General features: G+C 41.9%; 2 protein-coding genes and 1 non-coding gene across 5 annotated transcripts; 2 read left to right on the top strand and 1 right to left on the bottom strand.

Annotated features, from left to right (window-relative positions):
* Positions 1-37: 37 nt before the first annotated feature.
* MAK16 (MAK16 homolog) lies at positions 38-9,816 on the top strand. 2 transcript variants are annotated; one of them, XM_059685444.1, is made up of 10 exons: positions 38-125; positions 2,613-2,662; positions 2,753-2,862; positions 2,964-3,028; positions 3,443-3,594; positions 4,296-4,350; positions 6,922-6,996; positions 7,685-7,795; positions 8,660-8,725; positions 9,079-9,816. In XM_059685444.1, the coding sequence occupies exons 1-10, from the start codon at positions 111-113 to the stop codon at positions 9,271-9,273; spliced, it is 894 nt and encodes a 297-aa protein (XP_059541427.1). In that variant the 5' UTR covers positions 38-110; the 3' UTR covers positions 9,274-9,816. The 2 variants fall into 2 exon arrangements, with proteins under 2 accessions (XP_059541427.1, XP_059541426.1); XM_059685443.1 differs by lacking the exon at positions 38-125 and having other exon boundaries at positions 2,574-2,662.
* Positions 9,817-9,824: 8 nt separating this feature from the next.
* On the bottom strand, positions 9,825-19,753 carry TTI2 (TELO2 interacting protein 2). 2 transcript variants are annotated; one of them, XM_059685438.1, is made up of 7 exons: positions 18,616-19,713; positions 16,422-16,608; positions 15,808-15,900; positions 13,569-13,756; positions 13,352-13,495; positions 11,405-11,567; positions 9,825-10,116 (listed from the first exon to the last, which is right to left on the bottom strand). In XM_059685438.1, the coding sequence occupies exons 1-7, from the start codon at positions 19,233-19,235 to the stop codon at positions 9,991-9,993; spliced, it is 1,521 nt and encodes a 506-aa protein (XP_059541421.1). In that variant the 5' UTR covers positions 19,236-19,713; the 3' UTR covers positions 9,825-9,990. The 2 variants fall into 2 exon arrangements, with proteins under 2 accessions (XP_059541421.1, XP_059541420.1); XM_059685437.1 differs by lacking the exon at positions 9,825-10,116 and adding an exon at positions 10,166-10,975 and having other exon boundaries at positions 18,616-19,753.
* Positions 19,754-19,992: 239 nt separating this feature from the next.
* Positions 19,993-20,095, top strand: LOC132229071 (small nucleolar RNA U13). The gene has a single exon (XR_009451637.1). It is a non-coding gene; the product is annotated as a small nucleolar RNA U13 (small nucleolar RNA).
* Positions 20,096-25,488: the final 5,393 nt, after the last annotated feature.

Here is a 25,488-nt window from a genome sequence, read left to right as displayed (position 1 = left end):
GCGGAGCTCTCGCGGTAGGTGAGACTAAGGCGTTCCGGAAGTGAGTCGCCGGAAGAAGCATGGTTGCTTCCGGGGATCTGGCCAGCTCCGCACGCTGAATTGCCGGCACCATGCAGTCCGATGATGTGAGTCTCCCGTGCTCTGCCGCCCGGGGTTTACGCAGGGTGTCTGGGTGTCTCGCAGGGTGTCTGCGTGTCTCGACTCAGAGGCGCATACTCAGGTCGCTCCCTGTCTCGTGTGGCTTCGGAAGCGAGGCTTCCGGTTTCCGGGCGTGGGGCTCTCACGTGTCTGCCCTGGACCTCCAGCCCGTGGCCCCAGCAGGGTTAGGGGGCCAGAACACCCCCTCCCCTCAGTCCAAAGGGTCGGCGGTTGCAGCCCCTGTGCCCAGCAATGACGGGCTGTGCGTCTGGGCCTGGGGGGCCTGGGGGGCGGGTGGGGGTTGGGGGGGCCGATACGGCGAAGTCTCGGCATCCACTTTAAGGATCCTTTTCATGCATGTGCACCCTACTTTTCAGTCTGCTTTTGCTGGGTGTGGGTTTTTCTTTACATGTGTCCCACTGCCTGCCCAAGTTATTGTTTGGAAGCGTCCTAGATTCATTCCTTGAGTAACGTGTAGGAGAAATACCTGCGCGCTTGCGGTGTGCCAGGATGGTGGATGTTGGAGGTGTGGGTGTTAATCAGCCAGGCAGACGACCTGCTTCCCCGGAGCCCTCTGTGGGGCAGACGAGTGAACAAACAAGGACCATTGCGGGGCCTCGACAGGGCTTTGAAAGACCAGGGGTGATGACGTAGAGAGCAGTTGGGAAAGACCACGGCAGATAGGGAAGGTGTCCCTGAATAGAAGACCTTTGAGCTGAGATCTAGAGGATGAGAATGGGCCGCCACGGAGGGGCTGAGCTAAAAGCAGTCATCAGGCAGTGGGAGCGTCAAGTCCAAACATCTGGAGGTAAGAGAGAAGGAATATATTCAAGGACACCAAGAGCATGTGAAGTCTTGTAAGAAGTGTTCTTAGGGGTTTTCATGGGAAATGGCATCTGGTTTACAATTGTGTGAAGTTCTCTAGTTGTGTGAAAGGTTTTTGAAGGAGAGAAAGGTTGGAAGCAAGGAGACTAGAATATCATGAAGGAAGCTTCAATTAAGGTAGTCATGGCGGATATGAAAAGAAATGGATAAATGTGAGGTTTAATAGAAAAGACTTGGCGAGGGGTTAAATGAAAAAGAAAAGAGAGATCAAGGATACTTTGATTTGAACAACAGTTGAGTGGTGGTTTTATTTCTGGAGAGGGGAAGGCTGGGGGAGGAGCACAGTCTTCTTTTGAGAGAGAATGGAATCGAGAGCTCCATGTGGACATGTTCATGTGTCCGATGCCTTTTAGACCACCAAGCCGAGATGTCAGGTAGCAGCTGCCTGTATATACGAGTCTGGTGCTCAGGAGAGAAGTTTGACCAGGAAATAAAAATTTCGGAATCAAAATTTAGAGATATTTAAAGCCACTAGCCTGATTGAGCTGCTACTTCTCTAGTTTCATTTCCTCTAACCTGTTTCCTTCCATCCCCTGCCAAACGCATCCTACAAAATTCCAGAAACGTTTGCTCCCTTCTTTTATGTTTGTGTCTTTCCCTTTAGCTACTTGAAAGCCTCTCCCAGTTCCTCAGGACAGCTCGCTCAGAGGCTCTCATACAGTCTACACCTCTTTGGTACTCGGATTGCTGCTTTGTGTATGTGTCTTTCTCCCTAACTAGATAGATAACACCTTTAAGGACTAGACCTTCCTTCATTCAGCAAGTACTTGAGCGCCTCCTGTTTGTCAGGATTTGGGGATGTCGGTGCCTTACATAAGTTAGTACACAATAAATGCTGAATGAATAAAGAACACCTTAGTCCAGGCCAGGTAGCTCGGTTGGTTGCAGCAGTCGCCAACCTTTTGGACCTCACGGACCATCGGTTGGCGACCACTGGGTTAGAGCATCGTCCTGATATTCCAAGGTTACCAGTTCAATCCCTGGTCAGAGCACATATAAGAATCAACCAGTGAGTGTATCAGTAAGTGGGAAAACAAATTGATGTTCTCTCCCTCTTTCTAAAAATCAGTAAAAAATATAAATAAATAAAAGTATCAAAACAAAAAAAACCCACACATTAGCAGAGGATAACAATGGGATATTTTTCTTGCCCTCAATGGAAAATTGTACATATTTCCAAAAGTCTAGTACTGTGTAGCCTTTTACACTGGATAGTGAACATTTTGAGTAGAAAAGGAAAGTTACAAAATATATAATATGACCTCATTTTGTTGAAAACATACATATAGGCATACTAGTTCTTGGAATGTATACACATACAGAAAAAGTTGAAAATATTTACAAAATAATAATAAATTATCTGGGTAATGGGTTATGGTTATTGCTAATTTGTATTTACTTTTTCTATAAGAATCTGTTATATGTGTAAAGAAAAAAAGTCAGACTATTTTACAAAGCATTTTTTCCTCATTCCTCACAGAGTTCTTTCCTCAATAAAGCAGGGCACTGCCCTAGGGCATTGTTTATTGGATTAATATGCCACTTATTGGGTCAGAGCAGTTGAAATGGGTTTATACTTTGTCTTGCAGGTTATCTGGGATACACTAGGAAACAAGCAATTTTGTTCCTTCAAGATAAGGTGAGTCTAGATTTGCAGCTTGGACAAAGATTCCTTTAGTTACCCTCTTGGTAACCCATCTTGTAATGCTTGCTGTTCCTCGAATTCTAGAACCAAGACACAGGGCTTTTGCAGAAATGAGTACAGCCTGACTGGCCTGTGTAACCGGTCGTCCTGTCCCCTGGCAAACAGTCAGTATGCCACTATCAAAGAAGAGAAGGGTAAGGCCCGGTTCCACCTTTCATGAGAACCACTCAGCAGCTTTTCAAAGGATGTTCTTCAGTCTCTAGATAACATTAAAGGTATTTACTTCATCCCGCAGGACAGTGCTTCCTGTACATGAAGGTGATAGAACGAGCAGCTTTCCCTAGGCGGCTCTGGGAACGGGTAAGACTTGGAACATAGTATTACAGTGACCATTGCTCAAGAGCAAAAATGCCACATTTTTCCCTCTTCCATGATCATATCTAGATTAAACTTTGAAGCCATCCTTACTAGGTCCCATAGTGCTGTTAACAGTGACGACCTAATCATTTATCTTTGCCCTTCAAGCTTCCTTTTTCTTTTCTTTTTTAAATATATTTTTATTGATTTCAGGAAGAGGAAGAGAGAGATAGAAACATCAATGATGAGAGAGAATCGTTGATTTGGCTGCCTCCTGCACCCCCGCTATGGGGATCCAGCCACAACCCAAGCACATGCCCTGACTAGGAATCAAACCATGATCTCCTGGTTCATAGGTTGATGCTCAACCATTGAGCCTCACCCGCTGGGCTCAAGCTTCCTTTATCTGTTTGATAGGTCCGGCTTCACAAAAACTATGAGAAAGCACTGGAGCAAATAGATGAAAATCTAATTTACTGGCCCCGTTTCATTCGACACAAGTGTAAGCAGAGATTCACCAAGATCACCCAGTACCTAATTCGAATTCGAAAACTTACACTAAAGCGACAGTAAGTATTTAGCTCATTTATTTATTTTTACATCTATTTTTTTCATGGATATATTGAAAACATGAAACAGTGTTGTGAAACCTCTAGTAATACTGTTGTATTACAATAAACTTCAGCTTGGGGTAGCCGTTGGGGTATGCTAAGAATAAGCTTCACCTCAGGTTAAAGGCGCGCCCTTCGATTCTGCAGGAATGTAGACACAGTGTAGTACAGCCTGATTGTCCCTCCCTGTCCGAACACCAGCTTCAGAACGCTCTGTTTACAACTCCCTGCAGGAACCTTAAAAAGGGGGGATTTTAAAATGACCTAAAAATGTGAATGAACAGGAATGTAAGAACTTTACTTTGAGTACAATGCAAACTCATTTTTAAAAGAGACATGAAATCCAGACTTAATGGAGAATATTAAAGCTGTCAGTCTTCTACAACAAAGTCCTTTTAGTTCACTGAAGCATTGTTGGCATAGTGAATGTCCTTAGAAGTCTCAGAACACCTCAAGAAAACAAAAACAGCCACATAAAAGTAGATACAAAAATGTTTGATTTTTTTATAGCATTAGATTTATCTAGAAAATTTTAAGTATATAATCTTGCTGTATTGATCTGAATCCTACAAAATGAATTCCAATCCTTTTCTTATTTTTTAAAGGAACGCATAGCACATGTACTTGAGTTTTCTGATAACGTGTTTTATTTCCCGTAGGAGGAAACTTGTTCCTTTGAGTAAGAAGGTGGAGCGGAGAGAAAAAAGAAGAGAGGTAACGTATTGTTCTGATATTCATAGTGTCTGTATTTTCGTTGAGGGGAGGGCTATGTAGGTAGAAAAAGATTCAGTCACCATTGTCTATAAACTTTTCAAGCCCTGGATAACACTAATGGATAACAGTAAAGGTTGCATAAGATATCTGATATTCTATATTCTAAGATTATGACTTTCAGGGCAGGTTAAAATGTGGGCACTTGGGGATATATGTGATGGGGAAGACATATAGAATCCCTTAGAGAGCCACAACTCCTTGCCTGAAATTCTGGAGGTCAGATGTTTCAGAATTCAGAATTTTGGTATGTCTGATCTTACATATTGCCCTCAGCAGGGTTAGAGCATTCTAATCAAACACACTAATAGTTTTGCAGTGAAATATAAGAACGCTCATTCACATTAGATGGAATTTTTTAAATCACTTTAATTAGACTCCTGTGACATCAGGTCATATTAGGCCACTAAATTGAGGTGTGTGTTTTTCATTATTATTTTGAAATTGTTAGTAAGGAACAGACTGGAATTATTTCTTAGAAGTAAACTGAGCAGCTTTGTTACCAAAGTAATGACTAGCGATGTTAATGGCCTGCTGTCCATGGAAAATCTGGTCGGGAAACTCCAGCTTTGTCACAGAAAGCAGTCAGCCTCTCCACCTCGCTGGTACTTTGGTCGAGCTGAATTTTCTTAGGCTTTTCAAGACCCAGGAATTAGCTTTTCCCGACAAGTCCAACCGTTCATTCTAGGTATTTGCTTTGCTTACTTCCTTTCTAGCAATAGACATTTACCTGATTATTTGTCAAGTTCTGTCAAGAAATAACTTTAATAATGTTGATGCTTTTGTTTCCATTAATCCATGGAGTTCTGTATCTCAAATGCATTTTATCATTGGTCTTCAAGCTTTTTTGATCACTTACCCCATCAATAAAATTTTTAGCATATGCTCCCATTATATCATTTATAAGTGTTATACATGCATACTTGCGCTCATAGGTATAAGTAATTGTTTGTGATGGCCTGGTTCTTTTTTTTGTTGTTTTTAATATATTTTTATTGATTTTTTACAGAGAGGAAGGGAGAGAGATAGTTAGAAACATCGATGAGAGAGAAACATCCATCAGCTGCCTCCTGCACATCTCCTACTGGGGATGTGCCCGCAACCCTGGTACATGCCCTTGACCGTAATTGAACCTGGGACCCTTCAGTCCACAGGCCGACGCTCTATCCACTGAGCCAAACCGGTTTCGGCGATGGCCTGGTTCTTAGCTGAGTATAAATTTGTCCTTATGGGCTCTCATAATTGATAGGTAGGGCAGGGATGCTTAGGGAAGTGCACTGTGATTGTTTGCTCTTTATTTTCATTCTCCACCCCCAATTGTTAAACAGGTGTTCATGCAAGTCTTTCAGAAGAAATTAAATTTTTCCGTTTATGCCAAATAATTTTGAAGCTCTCTGGAAAATGCAGATGATTTTGTAATGGTTTGGGAAATTATGTCTCCAGATTTTTAAGTTGTGGGACTGAAATTTTTGTAGGAGACATGTTTTCTGCAATATCACATAGATGTAATCCTTTTCTTTTTAAGGTGGTCTGTCCACAATTTTTTTTCTTTAAACTCACTGGTAAAATATTCCCTTTCTCTTGAAAGAACAGATAAATATATTTTTTAAAACTCCTGCTACGTTACATAATACGGACAGCCATTTGTCATTTTAAAAAAGGTTGGCAAATGTTCACTCTATCGGACATATAGCTATTTGTTTTATCTAGTTCACTGTATCTGACACAACTATTTGCTCTGTGGACAGATCAAGTCACCAATGTCAGTATGCATAAAAAATATTTGTAACATTTAAGTTCTGAGTATTTTCTTCCTACATCTCACTGGATCACTCTTTGAGGTGTAAGCACCTACTTTAGAGAATGATGTAGACCACCACAGTAGACTTTTAACTAACCCATGTGCCTCAGTCTTCTGCATTGTGGTTTATCTGACACTGTTCTTCATGCTAACACAGCTTCAGTGTGTAACACTTTGAAATCCTCTATGATTTTCACTAATTAATGCACAATCTTAGGCTAGGGTTGAGGTGAGATTTGTATGTTTTGGTTGTGAGTGGTACAGGTTGATGCCATGTATCATTTCCTATGAGAGATCATTGAAGGAAGAGATTTTTTTTTTTCTTTTTTGTATCAAGGGGTCTACTATGGTGTTAGAAAACGTAAATGAATGAGGGTCTCTGTTCCCTTTTCTGTGAGTCTGCTTCAGGATTGCTTATTTTCTAAGACACTTAAATGTATGTAGACCTACCTGCTTTGTATATCTATCAAGGGCTTTTTTAGAATTTAAAATGCTATTTATAAAAACTCTAGGAATTTTTTACATTGAAAGGTTACCAAGAAGGGTTGAGAGGTAAAGAAATACATCTGGTTGGAGAGGCAGAAGCCCCCATAATAGCAAGAGGGAGAAGTGATTACATCTTCTTTCTTATAAAAACTTAATAGTTTCTTCTTCTTGTACAGGCTAGAAAATGAATACTAGTGAGGTAAATGGGTTTGCTCTTTTTCTTACAGGAAAAGGCATTAATAGCTGCCCAGCTGGATAATGCCATTGAAAAGGAATTGCTGGAGAGACTTAAACAAGATACGGTGAGAAAGCTAGGAGCTTGGGGTACGGATTTTGTTTTAGGTGGTACTGTCATGCTAGGAAATGTGGGACTAGTGAGAAATGGGTCTTATTTTTAAAGGTGATAGATGTTCACCATGATTTTATTCCTGGAACAAATAACATATGGGTCCTGGCTTCTTCATTTAAGTTCATTGATGCCAGCACATAAGATGCTTTGGTTGTTCTTGATACTCCATTCGGTACGAGACCTCTCTCGCTTTTGCCATTATTCCCAAACTCCTGTTCCCAAACGCAGCAATTCCAGATCTCTGTGCAAAAACCATCGTTCTGATCCTCCTGTCTGTTCTCCTCTTTTAAAGATTTAATGTCATTTATAGAGACAGTATGAATAAAAAAATTTTCTTTATTCCCCTTTATCAGCAAAATTTTACATCTGTCCTACTCCTTGGGTTTTATAGACTACTAAGTTTTAAGTGATTTTTCTTCCATCCTTCATAGAAGTTACCAGTTTGGTATTAACCACTGATTATTTAAATGTTAAAATGGGCTTTTTAAAGACACTGCCAGCTCTAGACTTGAAAATAAGATAGAAATATTACTCATCAAATTAAATATTCTCATTTCACTGAGGAAAAAGTACGCTTGTTGGACAGTGGGCTTTAAGTGTGAGATTCAAATATCGATAAAGCCAATCTGTGTGTTCTTCAGTATGGCGACATCTACAACTTCCCCATTCATGCCTTCGACAAGGCCCTGGAACAGCAGGAGGCAGGGAGCGACTCTTCAGATGCTGAGGAACAAGATGAAGATGATGAGGAAGTAAGCCTTGTTGGTATTTTTGTTTTGTCCAGCAGTAATCTATAGGACTAGATCTATTTTGAGAGACAGGCTGTCATTTTCAGCCTCTTAACCAAAAGTAATGAAATGATCTTAGTTTTCTATCGTGAGGTTAATTCTGGTTCAGCAGTGGCTTCTGTGTTCTCCAGGTTCAGCTAACCAAATGTGCATTGACAATTTTAATTTTACTGATGGGCTTTCTAATATTTTTCCTGTGAAAGACAAAGGAAGAACCTTCATCATCTGTAAGAATACACCATTAAGGAACCTACTGAAAGTTACAAGGATTTAATCTTACTATTAACATACTATTTTTAGAAGGGCAGATTTAGCAAGTAGATGGTAAGCCACACAGTATACTAACTCACACAGGTACAGAAGCATACTTTTCCTATTACTAAACTAGTTTTTGATTATTTGAAATTAATAATTTTAGTTGAATGTTTGTAAATATTAAATACTGATTTCAGAAGTATTAAACTTGGAAATAGGTAGACTTGGGTTGCCTAGCAAGTAAATACTGATTCTGGTTGTTATTTATGCATTTACTTATCAAAGACTATAAAACAGCGGTTCTCAACCTGTGGGTCACGACCCCTTTGGGGGTAGAACGACCCTTTCACAGGGGTCACCTAAGACCATCCTGCACATCAGATATTTACATTACAATTCATAACAGTAGCAAAATTATAGTTATGAAGTAGCAATGAAAATAATTTTATGGTTGGGTCACAACATGAGGAACTGTATTAAAGGGCCAGAAGGTTGAGAACCACTGCATAAAACTAGTTGTCTAGGTTGAATTTTCATCATATATTTTGACTTAACAGTTATGTTTTATTTTAGGATGTGGGAAAAAGAGAGTTTGTGGAAGCTGATGAGGCGGATGAGAGTGACATAAGTGACTTTGAGGTGAGATTTATGGGTGACAGGAAGAAGGGTTTCCAAACACACAGAGGCAGATAAATCCTCTAGTTCAGGGGTGGGCAAACTTTTTGACTCGAGGGCCACAATGGGTTCTTACACTGGACCAGAGGGCCGGAACAAAAGCATGGATGGAGTGTTTGTGTGAACTAATATAAATTCAAAGTAAACGTCATTACATAAAAGGGTACGGTCTTTTTTTTTTTAGTTTTATTCATTGCAAACAGGCCATAGTTTGCCCACGGCTGCTCTAGTTTGTTCAAAATTGAGAGGACAGTGGAGTTTGGGGAATGAGTCTACTAGCGTCTTCCCTGCTCTTACTTCTTTACTCCCCATGCTAGGATATGGACAAACTGGATGCCAGCAGTGATGAAGATGAGGGTGAGAAATCCTCCAGTGAGGAAGAAGAAAAGGCCCTTGACGCCAAACACAAAGGCAAAACACCCTTGAAAGGAACTTTGCGGAGAAAACGAGCCTATGTGGAGATTGAGTATGAGCAGGAGACAGAGCCTGTGGCCAAGGCCAAAACCACGTGAATTACGTTCAGACATTTTTAACAGGACTGAACATTTTGAACTTTATCCTATCGTCATCACATACATACCTCGTTTCACTCTTTTTTTTTATGTAACACAATATTTGTGTTTTTTATATTTATGCCACTTCTGTAGAGCAAGAAATCTGGGGGAGAGTGGAGGAAATCCTTAAAGTTATAAACAGAGTATTTTTATAGCTTTGGAATGTGTTGAGGTGATAGCTTGACAGATGAGTTTATGATTGTAAATATATAATAAAGAGGCAATATACAAATTGACCATCACACCCTTACAACAGGGCAGTGCCCAGAGCAGGGGCGGGGCCGGCTGCTACCCCAGCTGCCCAGGGCCAGCCGAGTCCTGCGCTGCTGGCAGTTGGAGCAGCAGAGGTGTGATGGGGGCGTCGATACCCGCCCCCTGAGGGCTCCCAGACTGTGAGGGGGGCAGGCCGGGCTGAGGGACACTCCCCCACACCTCCAGTGCATGAATTTTCATGCATCAGGCCTCTAGTTTATAAATGGTAGCCACCTTAGGTGCCCACCCCCCAAAAAAAACTTTATTCAGAAATGTCCAGACTTCAGTTTTTTTCTTGTTCTTTGCCTACTTCTATTAGAAGTAAAAGACAAGAAGGAAAAAGATCTAAATTATATTGTCCAGTACAAAAATACCTTTTTCTTTAAATAATTCCATTTATACAAAAAGAAAATCCTCTTCTCTTTAGGAAAGTACTGCAAAGTTTTTAGTTCCACTGTAAGGAGCGCCTTCAGAAACCAGCTGCACCTTTCTGACACACTCCACCACCTTGCTGTCTTCGCAGCTTTGGGGAATTTTAGCCAGGAGACCCTGAAACATGAAACCAAACAAGTTTTGATTTTTTGAGGGGGGGCGAGGGGGTAATTTTTTTTTCCTTTTACCTTGGTTCTTCTTTCTTGGTTTCATACTCAAAGAAGGAAAGAATAGATGACACTAGGGGACAGTTCACAGAACAAGTATAACTAAGAATTGTTGGCATGTTTGGAAATGGCTCATGAAGCAGCAGCTTAATACCAGCTGAGATGAATTAAATGGGATCTAGGACTTGAAAACTGCCTGAAATTAAAGAGCAAAGATGAATCTTAATCTGAATAAACTAATAAAACAAGAAACTATGCTATCTCTAAGTATTTTTAGGATATGAATTTCTTTTCATGCTGCCTTACACCTTTTCAAATAAAGACTTCTAATGGGGTAAGAAATGAGGCAATAGTTTATTAAATATATATAAACACACACATAGCTATTATATGCTACTAGTGACTTGGTGCATGGATTCATGCACATTGAAAGGAAATTAATTAGAAGGTGGCTGGTGGGGCGGGACTGGGCAAGACAGGCCGGACACACCCTGGAGCCAACCTCCTGCAGTCCCTCCATGATCGGCTGCACCTGGGGTGGCACTGTGGCTTGAAGGGTGTCTGTGGAATGAGTGGGGTCCCTCTGCCTGGCCTGCAGGGATTGGGCTGAAACTGGCTCTCTGACATCCCCTGAGGGGTCCCAGAGTGCAAGAGGGCCCTCTGCAAAGTTGCTGTTGTACAGGGTGTGGAACACAAATGCAAGTGTTCAGTAAACCAGATTCGGGGCCAGGAATCAAACTGGTGACCTCTTGGTTCCTGGGTCGTTGCTCATCTGCTGAGCCACACGTGGCTGGACCTGTTTTTTTTAACTGGAACAGAATTTATAAACACTTGATCATGATCCTTTTGCCCATTTTCTGTCCTAGGCCCAGAGATATTTTCTTTTTTCCGGGTGGGGGGTGGGCGAGGGGAATATGTTCATTAAAGCTGGGGACGATGAAACCAAGGAAGAAATTAGGATAGAAGAAAAACGGCTTAGGCGGTGCTCTGCTTTGGCTCTCGAGAAATGTTACAGGAAAGAAGACCCCAGAGATATTTTCTAATCCTTCTGCCTTTTGAGCTGAACAGTTCTGAATAACTTTGCTCAAAGTTATTCAGTTATAGAAGGTTAGAGGGCTCCAGAAATGGAGACCTGAACCCTCCACATTCATTTACAGGCTTGGCCAGACACATGAATAGCAAACGGGATTTAAGGATAATGAGGCCTAACTGAAACCACGGGGCATGCTGTCCCTTACCTTCACTTGTCCTTGAGAGCAGCGGTCCAGGAGAAGCAGGCAGTCTGTGGCCTCCTCTAATAAAGCACCCTTAACAGGCTCCGGTGTAAGGCTTGAATCCCTTGCTACATCACATATCAGTTTCAAGAGAGCCTTCAGTAAGACCACAAGTCTACAGGAAACTCTGGAATCAAGACAAAAAACTGTTCATACTCTAAATCAGGATGTTAAACTGGAGACTCCACAAATGAAGGAACTAAAGTCAATGACAAAGAGCTGGAAGCAGAACCAGAAACCAGGCTCTATTTCCTCAGGCCCCACTGTTTTCTAAGCAACACCCACACACACACCCTGGCCTGTTCCCCTTTGGAAGCCTGCCTCCACTCTAAGGAAACAGCCGCTCCTGAAGAGGGAGAACTGGGATTTCCCCTTACCAGGGTCCCACACTTTCGGCCAGAGAACAGGAAGTAGCCCATTATCCTTTAACTTCTATGCAGTCTCAGGCTAGAAAGTTAAAAAGAGGAAATAAGCTTGGAGTCTGGGACTTAAGTGTCAACCTGAATTTTCTATCCATCAGTGAAACCCGCCCTATTCACTTATGCTTACTAGCCTTTCTAAGAAAATTGTGATGGTTGCACAAAATTGAAATGTACCTAATGAACTGGCCATTTTAAAATAGTATATGTTTGTGTGTATGTTTTTTACCACAATAAAAACTAAAAAGCTTTCGTGGCAGCTGGAAGGTAATTTTAACATAGCGTGAAAATATGCATAATAAACGATTATGGGCAGAAATATGATGGAAAAGTTTGCATCCCCTGCCTTAATCTAAAAAATGAAATGTTTTCCTATAATCTGTGTATTGCTTAGCCTTCTACCTGTCATCATTCAATATGTAATCTGCTGTTTCCCAAGCCCCACCCCTCCACAATACATCACATTCACTTTCTAACCCTTACGTTTGCTTGCCAATCTACTTTGAATCTTGGTCTCTGCTCTTTAAAGGCCTGACAGTATTAATATGACTCAGTTTCATTTGTCCATCTATTACATTCTTTAAATATTCGTGCACCTAATACCAGGTATTGTGTAAACTCTGGTACGCTCAGTATACCAAAGTGGTCTTCATCCTCCTGGAGCCTATAATTCAGAAGGGAGAAAGAGTAAACAAATGCAACCTGGTTCCAAATGTGACTTAGGGAAACACTTGGGTACATTATAAAGAAATGAGATAATACGGTTCAGAATAGATATGTATGTAGTTAAGGCACTGGACTCTACATGAATTAAACTTTTGTTATTTCATGCAAGAAAGCCTTTTGTTACCCTGGCTCAGTTGGAGGGTTGTCCCATACACCAAAAAGTTGTGGGTTTGATTTCCGGTCAGGGCACACACCTAGATTTTGGATTCAATCCCCAGTCTGGGCCCATACAGGAGAAATCAATCCATGTTTCTCTCTCACATTTATCTCTCTCTCTCAAATCAATAAAAACAGTCTTGGGCAAGGATTTAAAAAAAAAGAAAAGAAAGCCTTCTGTTGACTTAAAATGTTTGAATACCAGTTTACTGTTCCTAATACCTACCTCAAGCCAGAGTTGCAATGCTTTCTAAGCAATCAGATTCTAACCTGGTATTCTCCTGATCACTGTTCAGTATTGTGCTATGAAGTGCTCTGGTCCCAACTGGATGTCAAAAACATTAATATGAACAAAGCTAGGCCTGTCTTTATTGAAGCACTTCTACATGGCCTTTTAAATTTAATGTGCCTATTAATCTAGAGAGATGTACACCTGAAGCAACAATGGGTACAGTTTATCTTTTAAATGACATTTTTCTCAGTTCAATAGGTATGGGAGGTATACGTGGCATATCCTTAACACTCTGCACTGCATGGACATCTGGTCAAGTTCTGAAGAGCAAATCTGAGTTTTGACCCTCTCACCACACATGTCTGCTGGCTGTTATACCTGGGCCAAGTATACTGCATGAGAAGTTTTAGGGTTTCCAGTATCTTCAATCTCGCCGCCTCCTCTGGCCCATCATAAACCTCCAGATAGCCAAGGATGACTCGCTCTAGCCTCTTCCAGTGCCGGACGGTCAGGATCCCCAGCCTACAAACAGAGAAAATGTGACAGCAAAGGAATGAAGTCTGGAGGATGGCCAGCCAGCAGCCTGAGCACTCACCTCTTCACAAAAGCTGGCAGACTTCTCGCGTAGGTCCTGCGTAAGAGAATGCGGTGCTCTGGCTCCATGTGGGTCAGGATCAGCTGCAGGACCTCATCACAGTGTGTGGTGGGTCGAGCTGCACCTCCCTGCCAGTGCAGGCCTTTCTCCAGGACTGGAAATAGATCCAGCAGACACAGCAACACAGCCTAGCAGAGAGTAATGGACAGGAGCTGTAGCCATCCATTCGCATTCACAACCCTCTCTGAAGTTTCTAGCAACGTTAATAATCTATTAATGTAATGTCATAAAATTCTAAAACATACTAGTTATAATACATTCAGTGTATATTACTTTATATTTTTTAATCTCTTTTTTTTTTACATTATCTCTATCTGACAGTCCCAAATAAGTTAATGCTTTCTCCTCAGGACTGTTCTTTGCTAAGCTATCAAATGGGAAGGCAGCTGGGACTTTAACCCAAATTTTAGGAGTCTGAGTCTATTGTCACTGTATTACTAAGTCTAAGTAATACTTACATGAACTTAAAACAAAACTGCTTCTAAATAGAATCTAAGATGGTCCTCATTTGTGTCCAACTGGACCACTGTATCTGAGGTTTCAGTGTTTAGGCAATCCCTTCTATCTCTCCTGGCTCTTTGGTTTTCTTGTAGTTTTTTGGTAGTGTTTTTTTTCCTCTCGAACACCATCTCAAGAGTCCTAACTTTTCTAGTTGTAAAGTACCTGGATTTTCAATGCCTAGAACAGTGATGGCGAACCTTCTGAGCTCAGCGTGTCAGCATTTTGAAAAACCCTAACTTAACTCGGTGCCGTGTCACATATAGAAATTTTTTGATATTTGCAACCATAGTAAAACAAAGACTTATATTTTTGATATTTATTTTATATATTTAAATGCCATTTAACAAAGAAAAATCAACCAAAAAAATGAGTTCGCGTGTCACCTCTGACACGCGTGTCATAAGTTCGCCATCACTGGCCTAGAATAATATTTAAAAAAGAAAGGTGGCAAAGTGAGGGGTTAAGTGTGGGTAGGCATAAAATAAGAAACATGGTGCCAGCCTGTGTGGCTCAGCATTTGAATGTCGACCCAGGAACCAAGAAGTCATCAGTTCAATTCCCAGTCAGGGTACATGCCCGGGTTGCAGGCTCAATCCCCAGTAGGGGGCATGCAGGAGGCAGTTGATCAATGATGTTTCCTCTCATTGATGCTTCTATCTCCCTCCCTTCCTCTCTCTCTAAAAATCAATAAAAACAAATTTAAAAAAAAAAAAAGAAATATGGTTATGTCTACCTCTAATTTTATGTAACTTGTTGATAACTTGTTCCTTCGGTTTTGAGAATATTCTCCTCCTCCTCCCCATCAGACTCCTGTTCATCCTTCATAAGCAAATACCACCTCCTCTGGAATCCTAAAACCACCACCAAACCTGGTGAGCTGCTTATCGCTGGACACCCACTGCACTTTATACAAACCTCCTTTAATAGATTTATCACTTTATGCTGTAGGCCAGGGGTCCTCAAACTTTTTAAACAGGGGGCCAGTTCATTGTCCCTCAGACCGTTGGAGGGCCGGACTATAGTTTAAAAAGAACTATGAACAAATTCCTATGCACACTGCACATATCTTATTTCGAAGTAAAAAAACAAAACGGGAACAAATACAATATTTGTATTTGCATGTGGCCCGCGGGCCGTAGTTTGAGGAGCCCTGCTGTAGACATATGTATAAACATTTATATTCACATAAACATCTCCCAAAGGGTCTCTGGCTCTAAGAAATCCTGTCTGATTCATTCACTCTTGGAACCTACAATGGTTACTGGCACACAGTAGGTATTCAATTTCTATTGGAGGAAAGAATAAATGACACTAACACATCCAACATACAAGGGATTTCAAGTGTGTGTGTGTTTATAATAAGTCAGCACAAAAGACACTTAAATTACTAAAAATGGAACTTTTTCAGACATAAAGTTGCCCCCAAGTGATACGTAATTGACCCAGATAAAGAAAAAACACTGGCTTTTCTGTGGATACTCAAGGATGTGGATGGTGGCTTGGTATGGAGATATTTTCACCAGTCACTGCTACCTTCCTATTTTCAACTTGGCAATGGCTTTTAGTTATCATCCTCACTCTCCAAGAAAATGTCTCTCAACTATTCTTATTCACATAATGCCACCTGCCACTCAAATTTGAGAACTTAGACTCAGTTACCAACAAATCTTACAATTACCTGAATGAGGTGGTGCTCCGGTGTGTACAGATGGTTGAAAAGGGCATGGTATAGGACCTGGGCCCTGTTATACTGGAGCAAATCAGCAGCTGGCTGCAATCAGACAAATCGCCCAATTAAAAGAAAAGTTAGCCAAGGCAGGCAAATGTTGATAATTTTAAAAATTGAATTATGGGTATATGGGATCCATTATACCACTCTCCCTACTTCTGTGTGTATTTTAAAAGCTCTATGGCACATAGTTAAGAAAGAAATATACAAACTTCCTCGAGTAATAGCTTGCACATCTGAATATAACCCCTGCCAGTTTTTTGATCCTTGAAAGTCAACTGTTAATTACTCAAATCTTTCAGTTTGAAAGTGGCCTATATGCACAATAATAGCCCATGTTTCTTATATATATTACCTATGAGCTATAACCTCTACTAGGTTGGCAGATGGAATGAATATAAAGAGAAAACACATAAATAAGTGAATTTAGTCACATAACTGCAATAATAGAAAGTTAGTTAATAAAAGATACAAACATACTAGTAGGCAAAATAAACTAGTGACATCATGGATGGGGAACAGCCATATGACTCAGTCTGTCCATCAGAGCAGAGGTTGCTTACCACATTAAGCACAATGTGATGGAGGCAATGGACACCCAGGACTTTGTTCTCAATTTGATAGTCATCTGAGATGAGCAAGGATGGGGGAAGTATCCTTTCTAGATGTTGGTTCAGCCAGGGTCTAGTGACCTGTTGCAGAGTCCAGGAGAAAACATGTTTGGTGGCAGGGTTATTCTTCCAGGATTCCCTAAGTGGGAATGTGAAGCCAAATTAAGTACAGTGACATGGTGTTAACTAGCAAAGAAAATTAAGCTAAACAGAGTATGCCCTTGTCATTGAAAAAAATACATCCCACATAAGGAAACTCCTGATGTTAATAACATACATTTTAAGACTTAAATCAAAATAACTTACAGAACTTACACTACATACATTTAACATTTACCCAGAGCTCTGAGTCTAAAGCTTATCCAATGAGAAGAAGCCATTCATAAGCACAGCAATGCAAAGGATCTGTGGCAATGGTGATAAGTGGCTACAGTGAGGATATGTTGAGAAGGGAGAGATAACTAATAAAAATGTCTTCAGATTCTTGTTGCTGTTGTTGTTACTATTATTATTATAAGGGAATCAAAATTTGAACAGCAGTTCATAAATCTGAAAGTATTAGATAAATACTTTATCTAATAGCAACCTAAAGCAAGTAATGAGTTTACACGCATTACTCAACTAATCTTCAAAATAACTGTAACAGGCAATATTACCTTTATGTTACAAATAATAAAACTGAGTATCGAAGAGATTATTTGACCTGGTCCTACTCAGAAGCAATAAAAGGAAGCACCACCAGCCTCAAAACTAAGCCTTTTAATTCCAAGTTCCTAGTACAATGACAGCTGTGCACACATTGTTTTCTATTACTGCAGTGCTACGATACCCTTGCAGCACATTAGGTCCAAACATCCATGAGCATCTTTGGTCCACGCCAAGCAGCCCGACATTTGGTCCTGTCAACAATGTCCACACTTAGCAAATGTCCCTGGGCCCAAAGAACCCACAACGTTTATTTATACTCCTGGTTTGCAGGATTCATACATAAAATACTATCACATTTTATTGGTCCAATAACTGTGTTGTGCCTGTATTGCCAATAATAACCCTTCTCCACTAGACAGCCTTGCTGGTCCTAACACATGGGGTTAGGGAGATGAGCTAGCATGGACCAAATGTCTTGTGGACGCTTTGGAAAAGACCACATTTCAAGAACCTTTTGGCTAAATCAAATGTCTCCATGGTCATCTTGGACAGGAACAAATGTCCACTCATCACAAATACTAACACACAAAGTAGCAAGTGGAAACTCACAACATAATACTTTATCTAGCCCTAACCGGTTTGGCTCAATGGACAGAGCATCGGCTGTGGACTGAAGGATCCCGGGTTCAATGCCCGTCAAGGGCATGTACCTTGGTTGCAGGCTTGATCCCCAGTTGGGGGCGTGCAGGAGGCAGCTAATGGGAGATTTCTCTCTCATTATTTATAATTCTCTATCCCTCTCCCTTCCTCTCTATAAAGTGTTTAAAAAAAACAAGTGTTAAAAAAAAGAGACAGAATAAAGATTTTAAAAAAAAATACTTTATCTAATAGCAATCTAAAGCTTATATTTTTCATCCCAAACACTGCTTCCATATCTAATAACTATCCCTCCCTATCTATTAGTGATGACTTTCAAGATCCCTACGTTCAAACTACAAGTTTAAATCCTCTCCACGCTCCCACCTCCATCATCTTATTTCAGAGAGTTCAATCTAAATAAATGAGACAGAACTTCCCATTTCCAGGGTAGTCGTCAGGAGGACCGACAAGAACACTAGAAAGTGGAGTCTGAAGACTTGTATGCTAATGTCAAATTTACCACTAGCTGCTTATGTCATTTATATATTTTATTGATTTTTTACAGAGAGGGAGAGGGATAGAGAGTTAAAACATCGATGAGAAACATCGATCAGCCGCCTCCTGCACACCCCTTACTGGGGATGTGCCCGCAACCAAGGTACATGTCCTTGGCCGGAATCGAACCCGGGACCCCTCAGTCCGAAGGACGACGCTCTACCCACTGAGCCAAACCGGCCAGGGCAACTTATGTCATTCATAGAGACCCAACCTTTCTGGGCCTTAACCGCCTTTGCGCTCTCACATTCTCAAACAGACTGCAGTTCCCCCCTTGGCCCTTTCTGCAGGGGTAGGTACTTACTTATTCAAATCAGGCTGGAGAAGGCCCATTATCTCAGCAAACCTCCCTTTCTCGCCTTCGTGTTCCCCGCGGAGGAATCCTGCCACAGAACCACACTCAGAAACGCGCAGCAGTAAAGCGAGCACCTCTCTTGCAACCTCCCGAGACCCCGGCCTGGTCCACGGCTGCTGCAGGCTGTGTGTGATGGCAAACACATAGATGGGTCCGGCCAGGTGGCGCAGGCCTCTCTTCCACGCGAGGCAACCCGGGGACTCCTTGGCCGACTCCACTCTCCTCAGCAGCTTAGTGAACAGCAGCCCAACCGCCGCCGCCTTCTCGGCCACCGCAGAGCACCCATCCGCTCCGCCTTCCTCCTCCTTGCGGGGCGCTGCATGCTTCTCCAGGGCGGCTGTCACCTCCCCCAGCGTCCCGGGCGCTCCGCCGAGCGGCGTGTCACTCCCCGCAAATAACCGATCGCACCCTGTGGCCTCCAGGAGAGCGCTGAGGTCCTGGAGAGCTGCATTCCTGGCGCTGCCCCGTCGGGACTCCGGGCCGGTCAGACGGTGCAGGATCTGGGACAGGGCCTGTCCGAGGTCAGAAGCAGGGCACTCTCCGGGCGGGGAAGAGCCCTCCCGCTCCATTCCCGACCGCGGCGAGCTAGGGGCCGGGCTCCCCGGGGGACGAAGATGGAGGCGAGAGGGGGACCCGCTCAGGAGGCACCGGAAGCTGGACTTCTCCCAAAGAACAGAACTAAAACCAAATCAAACGACGAGACATCATTCTAGGCGAAGGGAGGGCGAGTCTAACCAGCCTAAGAGTCAAGTGTGTGTCAAGGAAACGACGCAGGGAAGGGAGAGCGACCTCTCCGGGGCCAGTAACAGAATCTCCGACTCCCAGCAGTGAAGTGGGGGGATTACTCTCGCCTTCCTGAAGACTCAAAAACAGGCAGACAAAAGCAAACCCTAAAGCTAGATACGGAAACGGATGCCGATACCTGCAGCCCCTGCACACCTGCAGCCCGCCCTGCACCTCTCGAGCCTATCCAGACGCGAACCTACCGAAAGTCGTTGCCGTAAAGCCCAAGGCTAGCTTCCGCCAATGCTACGTCAATGCTCCGTTATTTCACGACATTCTGTCGTAAAGCAATACGGAGTCGGGTTTTATAAGGGTGGGGCTAGTGCGAGAAATTTGCATAGAGAATGATCCGCTCGCTAATTTTGTTCCTGTTTTCACTTGTTAAGGTAGAAACAAAAGAATAAAATCACAGGGTATCGGCGATATTTTAAAAATATACATGCTTTTGTGTGTCTACACTGAGTACATGCGGACTATGTATGTCACCCTTTCTGTAAACTCAGTGGGCTGTATCCGAGGTTCCTTAACCAAAACTCTAAGCTGATCCTTTCGGAGTTCATAAGCGTGATGATTGGGTGTTCACGTTGGTGTGTGAGATGTGCCGCCCACTAACCTTGTTACGCTCTGGCACATGACCCGTCTGACATGAACTTGAAGGATCTTTATAACCCAGAGTTGTCTCTAGAGCAGCTAATGTTGCCCAAGCAAGTCTTTAGAATAAGCCGTGACTTCTGGTTGCAGTTATTAGGGGGGCTGTAGGCGCGTGGTCTGGTCCAGGTGGGGGCACCCTCGCCGCGGGTGGGCGCTAGGTGCTGCCGGCTGCTGCGCGCGGGGCTGGGGCTGGGGCTGGGCGGCTGGCAGCGGCTGCTGGCAGATGGCGGGCGGGCGAGCGAGCGAGCGAGCAGCTGCGCCCTGCATGCAGCTAGTCTCAATGCGGTTTTGAATGAGGAAGGGAGGAACCACAACCCTTTCGTCCCAGCCGGTCTCACAGGGCGACTGCCGTGCTTCTTTCCCCTGCGATGGGTTCTCTGAGAGTAGAAGGCCGGTCCCCGTACCTCAACAACTTTGGAAGTTCGTACGCGGCTTCATATATTTTTATAGGAGGAGCCCGGGATAGCAAACTTCATTGGTGCCAAGGCCTAGGCACAGCGCAGAGAGATGGGCGTCGGACACCGGGAGGGTCGGAGAACCGACCTGTGGGGGTGGGGGTGGAGGTGGGGGTGGGGGTGAGGTGGGGGGGGGGCGGCAGCCGCCTCGCAGACGGGCGGGCCGGCTCAGCCTCGGCGGTGCACCCAGCAAGTCGCCTTCTGGCTTTGGGATTCCTCCAGCCTCCGAGCCCCCAAAAGTGCATAGAAAGCCCCAAAGCATTTTCCTGTGGGGATCGGGGGGAGGAAGGGCGGGAGGGAGATGTCACGAGTAGGTTCTTCTCCCACAGCGAGGGGAGAGGCTGCGGAGAGATTTCAGCATCCTTGGAGAGGGGACTGCTTGCAAGTATCCAATGTTTCCTTCCTTGCTCCCTCCCTCCCTCGCTGTGTGACCTCGGGCAAAAGTTCGCTAACCTCTCTGTGCCTTAATTTCTTTACCTGTAAAATTTGGGTAAATAATAGTCACTACTTCTCTCTTTATTTTATATTTTTGGCATTGATTTTTTAGCATTGTTGCTTCATTGTTGAAAGTATTACAGATGTCCCCTTTTCTTTTTTTAACTTTTATTTAACCCCTGCTTAAGCTTGTTATGAGAAATAAAGGAGTTAAATAAATATGCAAACTGCTTAGAGCACTCTGCTCAGTGTTAAGATGTACTGCACAGATGTTAGCGCTTGTAGTTAAACCACAGCTTCTGTATTAAGTTACATCTCTTTTCGGGGGAATCTTGTGGTTAGGGGCCCTTCTCTGCCTCTTTCATTTGGTCTTGCCTTTTCTGACCAAACGGTGGCACTCGTGATTTTCTAAGCAATTTCAAATAGAGATAAAAATCATTTCCTCCCAAGGGGGTTCTCCCATACTAAGGACCAGCAAGATGCCAACCCACAGACAGTTATTGCATCCGTCCTGTGTGGGAGCCTGTCTTCCCTGTTCCAGGAGTCCCTAGTGCTAAGGGGATCCAAGATCTCTCTCCCTTATGAGGAAAGTACTTGTATTGCAGAGGTCTCCCCCTACACTCAGTTTTCTGAGGCCAGACACCCTGCACTTACCCTCAGCGCCTGGCACAGTTTAAGTCATGCAATTGTGACCCCCACATGGCCATCCACAGAGGACTGGTTGAATAGACCACCGTACATCCACACAGTGCAGCTCTGTGCAGCTGGACAAAGGAATGAAGACCATCTCTGTGGAAGGCCGTGGAACTCTCCTACAAATTAAGTGAAAAAGCAAGGCTGAGACCATGTACCAGTATATGTTGCCTTTCTTCTTAGAAAGATGTGTGCATTTGCTTACATTTTAAAGAAGAAGCAAGGAAAGTATAAATTACAAACTTGTAAAAATGGCCACACATAAGAGAGGGTGGAAGAAATGGGAATGGAAGCTAGACTTTATATACTGTGTTATATACTGTGTTTTATAGTTTGACTTTGGAATCGTGTGCATGTTTTACATAATTTTTAAAAAGAAAAAAAAGCCATTAATCAAAGTACAGAGTGGGGCAAAAGTAGGGTTACAGGTATTTATATGGAAAATAACACAATAATAAATAAAACTATAAGAACAAAATCTGTGTTTTTCAGTCTCATAACTGTAAACTTACCTTTTTCCACCCTGTATTCATGGGGTTACTCCTATAACTGCACAGGACAATAAGAAGCTGACTTTAAAACTCATTATTTTCACTATATATCCTTATGGTGACATACCCTAAGGACAAAAAAGAATAGCAAACAGACCAAACTGCATGTAGGTATAATATTTGTTAGTAATAATGCTAGTATTGTTATTTAGATGCTATTTTATACATTATGTACATTTTACATACATGTATATAAAATAGCAAATAAATATCAATATTGTTGGAAACCAAGGTCTTCAGTAAGAGATAAAAGAGACACAAATATCAAATCAGTATAGGTAGGTATAAGTTCTGTAATCAAAATTTTGAATTGGCAATTACAGTATGAATTTATGATTAAATTTTATCTTTCTACAAAATACATATATCCTAGTTGTGTTCACTGAAAAAGCCAAGAAGCAATGACAATCTAATGATTGTGAGCAACCCTCGTGTTTAAATTCATAATCTAAATGCCATTGTCCACTAAGAGGAACCAGGACTTCTTTAGGCAACTATTGATTTCAGGATGGCATGGGATGGCATGGCATTTTATTATGCCAGAAATCCAGGTAGCTATCAAATACTACTGAGGTTATGTCAAAAGACCCCAAGATCAAAGATGATGGGGCACCATTTGGCCAAACATGGAACAATTTGGATTTAAAAAAGAATAATGACTATTGGATAGATATATATCAACTATAGCCTGGCTGGCATGGCTCAGTGGTTGAGCATCAACCTATGAACCAGGAGGTCACAGTTTGATTCCTGGTCAGGGTACGGGGTGTGCAGGTGGCAACCGATCAATAATTCTCTCTCATCATTGATGTTTCTATCTCTCTCTCCCTCTTCCTTCTTCTCTGAAATCAATAAAAAATATATTTTTAAAAAAGAAATATATCAACTATAGGCAAAATCCATGAGTTCATAGTAATACTCAAAAAGAAAAAAAAATCCCTCATCATTCACCTTTGGATCAGCTAAGTACCAACTCTTTATTTTAAAAGTTGGTAAATTGGGGGGGGGGTGTGGATCAAGCATTTATTCTGCTATATATTTCAAGACGCCCAGATTGTTTATAAAGGTAACAAATGCAACAGGCCTGATAGAATTGGAAAGTCAGTAATCACAACTCCTAATGAAGCACTGAGAGGAGGCAACAATCATCTATAGTTGTTACAATTATGGGGTAGAATGTTGATGGGAAACTTTATGCTGGCTGTATTGAGGTAACAAAACCTGAACCCACTGATTTATCACAAAAAGTGAGACCACCAGATACCATGGGCCTCCTAATGCAATGCAATAGGAAGTATACACCATCTATGAAATATTCTTGCACAAATTTGAACCTAAATCTAATCGAACATCTAGTTCTAATTACCAAATGGGAAGAAATATGGAGGACAAAGAAACAAATTAAACGATACCAAAAAAATATAATCAGCCAAGGTAAGGATGTGGGAAATCCCACAAATTACCCAGTTTCATCAATAAATAACTAGCATGAAAGAAACGGAGTAGAGGAAGAACTGATTTAGATTAAAAGTTTTTGAAGACACCTCACTCAATCAAATGCAATGTTGGATCTCGTATTCAATAAATGAATTGTAAAAAGATATATTTACAACAATTGGGGACATGTGAACATAGATTCATAACTAAGGTGTTTATATAATTTGTCATCTAAACAGGGCATGTTGAGAGTTAAAGGAGACACTATGAATAATTGTGCTGGTACAAAGGTAGAACTTGGATCTCTCCCAGGCAAACTTGATTTCCCTGGTATTGCACAACGTTGTGGAGTTATTGTTGGTTATTATGTTTAAGGTTTTTTGCATTATATTAGTTTCAGGTGTACAACATAATGATGCAATATATGTGTATATTGCAAAATGTTCACCACAGTAAGTCTAATTAATATCCATCACCACACAGTTGCAAATTTCTTTTTCTTATGATAAGAACTTTTAAATATACAATGCAATATTATTAACTATATTCACCAGGCTGTACATTATATGCCCGAGACATATTTGTTTTATAATTGGACATTTGTACCTTTTTATTATCTTTACCCATTTTCCCTGTCCCCCCCACCCCTACCTCTGGCAACCACCAATCTGCCCTCTGTATCTATGAACTTGGTTTGAACTTTTTTTTTAATGTTTTCTTAAATGTTTTTAAAGCTATTTGTTAGAAAAACAACTCTCAAACATTTTAGTCTCAGAATCTTTAACACGCTTAAAAATTACTGAATCATACAAGGATGGCTAGAATCAAGAACACTGAAAATAAATTTTGGCAGGGATGTGGAGAAATTGGAATGCTTACACACTGGTGGTTCAAATGTAAAATGGTGCAGCTGCTGTGGAAAACAGTTTGACAGTTTCTCAAAAAGTTAAAAATAGAGTAACATAGAGTTAAACATATGACCCAGCAATTCTATTCCTAGGGATATAACCAAGAGAACTAAAAACATGTATTCACACAAAAACTTGGGCACAAATGATCATAGCAGCATTATTCGTAACAACCCACAGTGGAAACCACATAAAAGTCTATCAGCCAATGAATGGACAAACAAAATGGGCCATATAGATGCAATGGACTATTATTCATCCATAAAAAGAAATAATGTCCTGATATATGTTATAACATGGCTAAACTTTAAAGACATTAGGGTAAATGAAATAAGCCAGACACAAGAGATCCCATTTATATGAAATGTCCAAAATATACAAACCAGTAGAGTCGGAAGTAGATTAGTGGTTGGCAGGGGATGGGGACAAAGGAGAATTGGGTAGGTATGGACTTTCCATTTAGGGTGATGAGTGTTCTGGTATTAACTGGTGGTGATGGCTACTCAACCTTGTAAATATGCTAAACCTGCTGAGTTTTGTACTTTAAAATGGTGAATCCTATGGTATATGAATTAAATCTCAATTCAAAAACTATTTTAAGAACGTATTGAGGACTTCAAAGAACTTGGCTTTATGTGAGATATTCAGGTATTTTCTGTATTAAAACGAACAAACTTTTAAAATATTGATTTGATTCTTTGAAAAATACCAACAAGGCTGGATTGGCGTGGCTCAGGGGTTGAGCATTGACCCATGAACCGGGAGGTCGCAGTTTGATTCCCGGGTCAGGGCACATGCCCCAGTTGCAGGCTTGATCCCCAGTGTGAGGCATGCAGGAGGCAGCCAATCAATGATTCTCTCTCATCATTGATGTTTCTATCTCTCTCTCCCCCTCCCCCTTTCTCTCTG

Source organism: Myotis daubentonii, chromosome 2, assembly GCF_963259705.1.
Source record: "Myotis daubentonii chromosome 2, mMyoDau2.1, whole genome shotgun sequence".
Classification (NCBI taxonomy): domain Eukaryota; kingdom Metazoa; phylum Chordata; class Mammalia; order Chiroptera; family Vespertilionidae; genus Myotis; species Myotis daubentonii.
The sequence above is the reverse complement of the archived record's forward strand: the minus strand, read 5'-3'. Positions and strand labels throughout refer to the sequence as shown.

Excerpts from the sequence above, each read along its gene's own strand:
- MAK16 (XM_059685443.1), top strand. The coding sequence starts at position 2,589 with ATGGGTTTATACTTTGTCTTGCAGGTTATCTGGGATACACTAGGAAAC. Across the intron at positions 2,663-2,752 it reads TTTTGTTCCTTCAAGATAAG|AACCAAGACACAGGGCTTTT; the intron begins GTGAGTCTAGAT and ends CTCGAATTCTAG. Across the intron at positions 7,796-8,659 it reads AAGATGAAGATGATGAGGAA|GATGTGGGAAAAAGAGAGTT; the intron begins GTAAGCCTTGTT and ends GTTTTATTTTAG.
- TTI2 (XM_059685437.1), bottom strand. The coding sequence starts at position 19,235 with ATGGAGCGGGAGGGCTCTTCCCCGCCCGGAGAGTGCCCTGCTTCTGAC. Across the intron at positions 13,757-15,807 it reads CGGAGCACCACCTCATTCAG|GCTGTGTTGCTGTGTCTGCT; the intron begins GTAATTGTAAGA and ends ACTCTCTGCTAG. Across the intron at positions 11,568-13,351 it reads ATGCAGTATACTTGGCCCAG|AGTTTCCTGTAGACTTGTGG; the intron begins GTATAACAGCCA and ends TCTTGATTCCAG.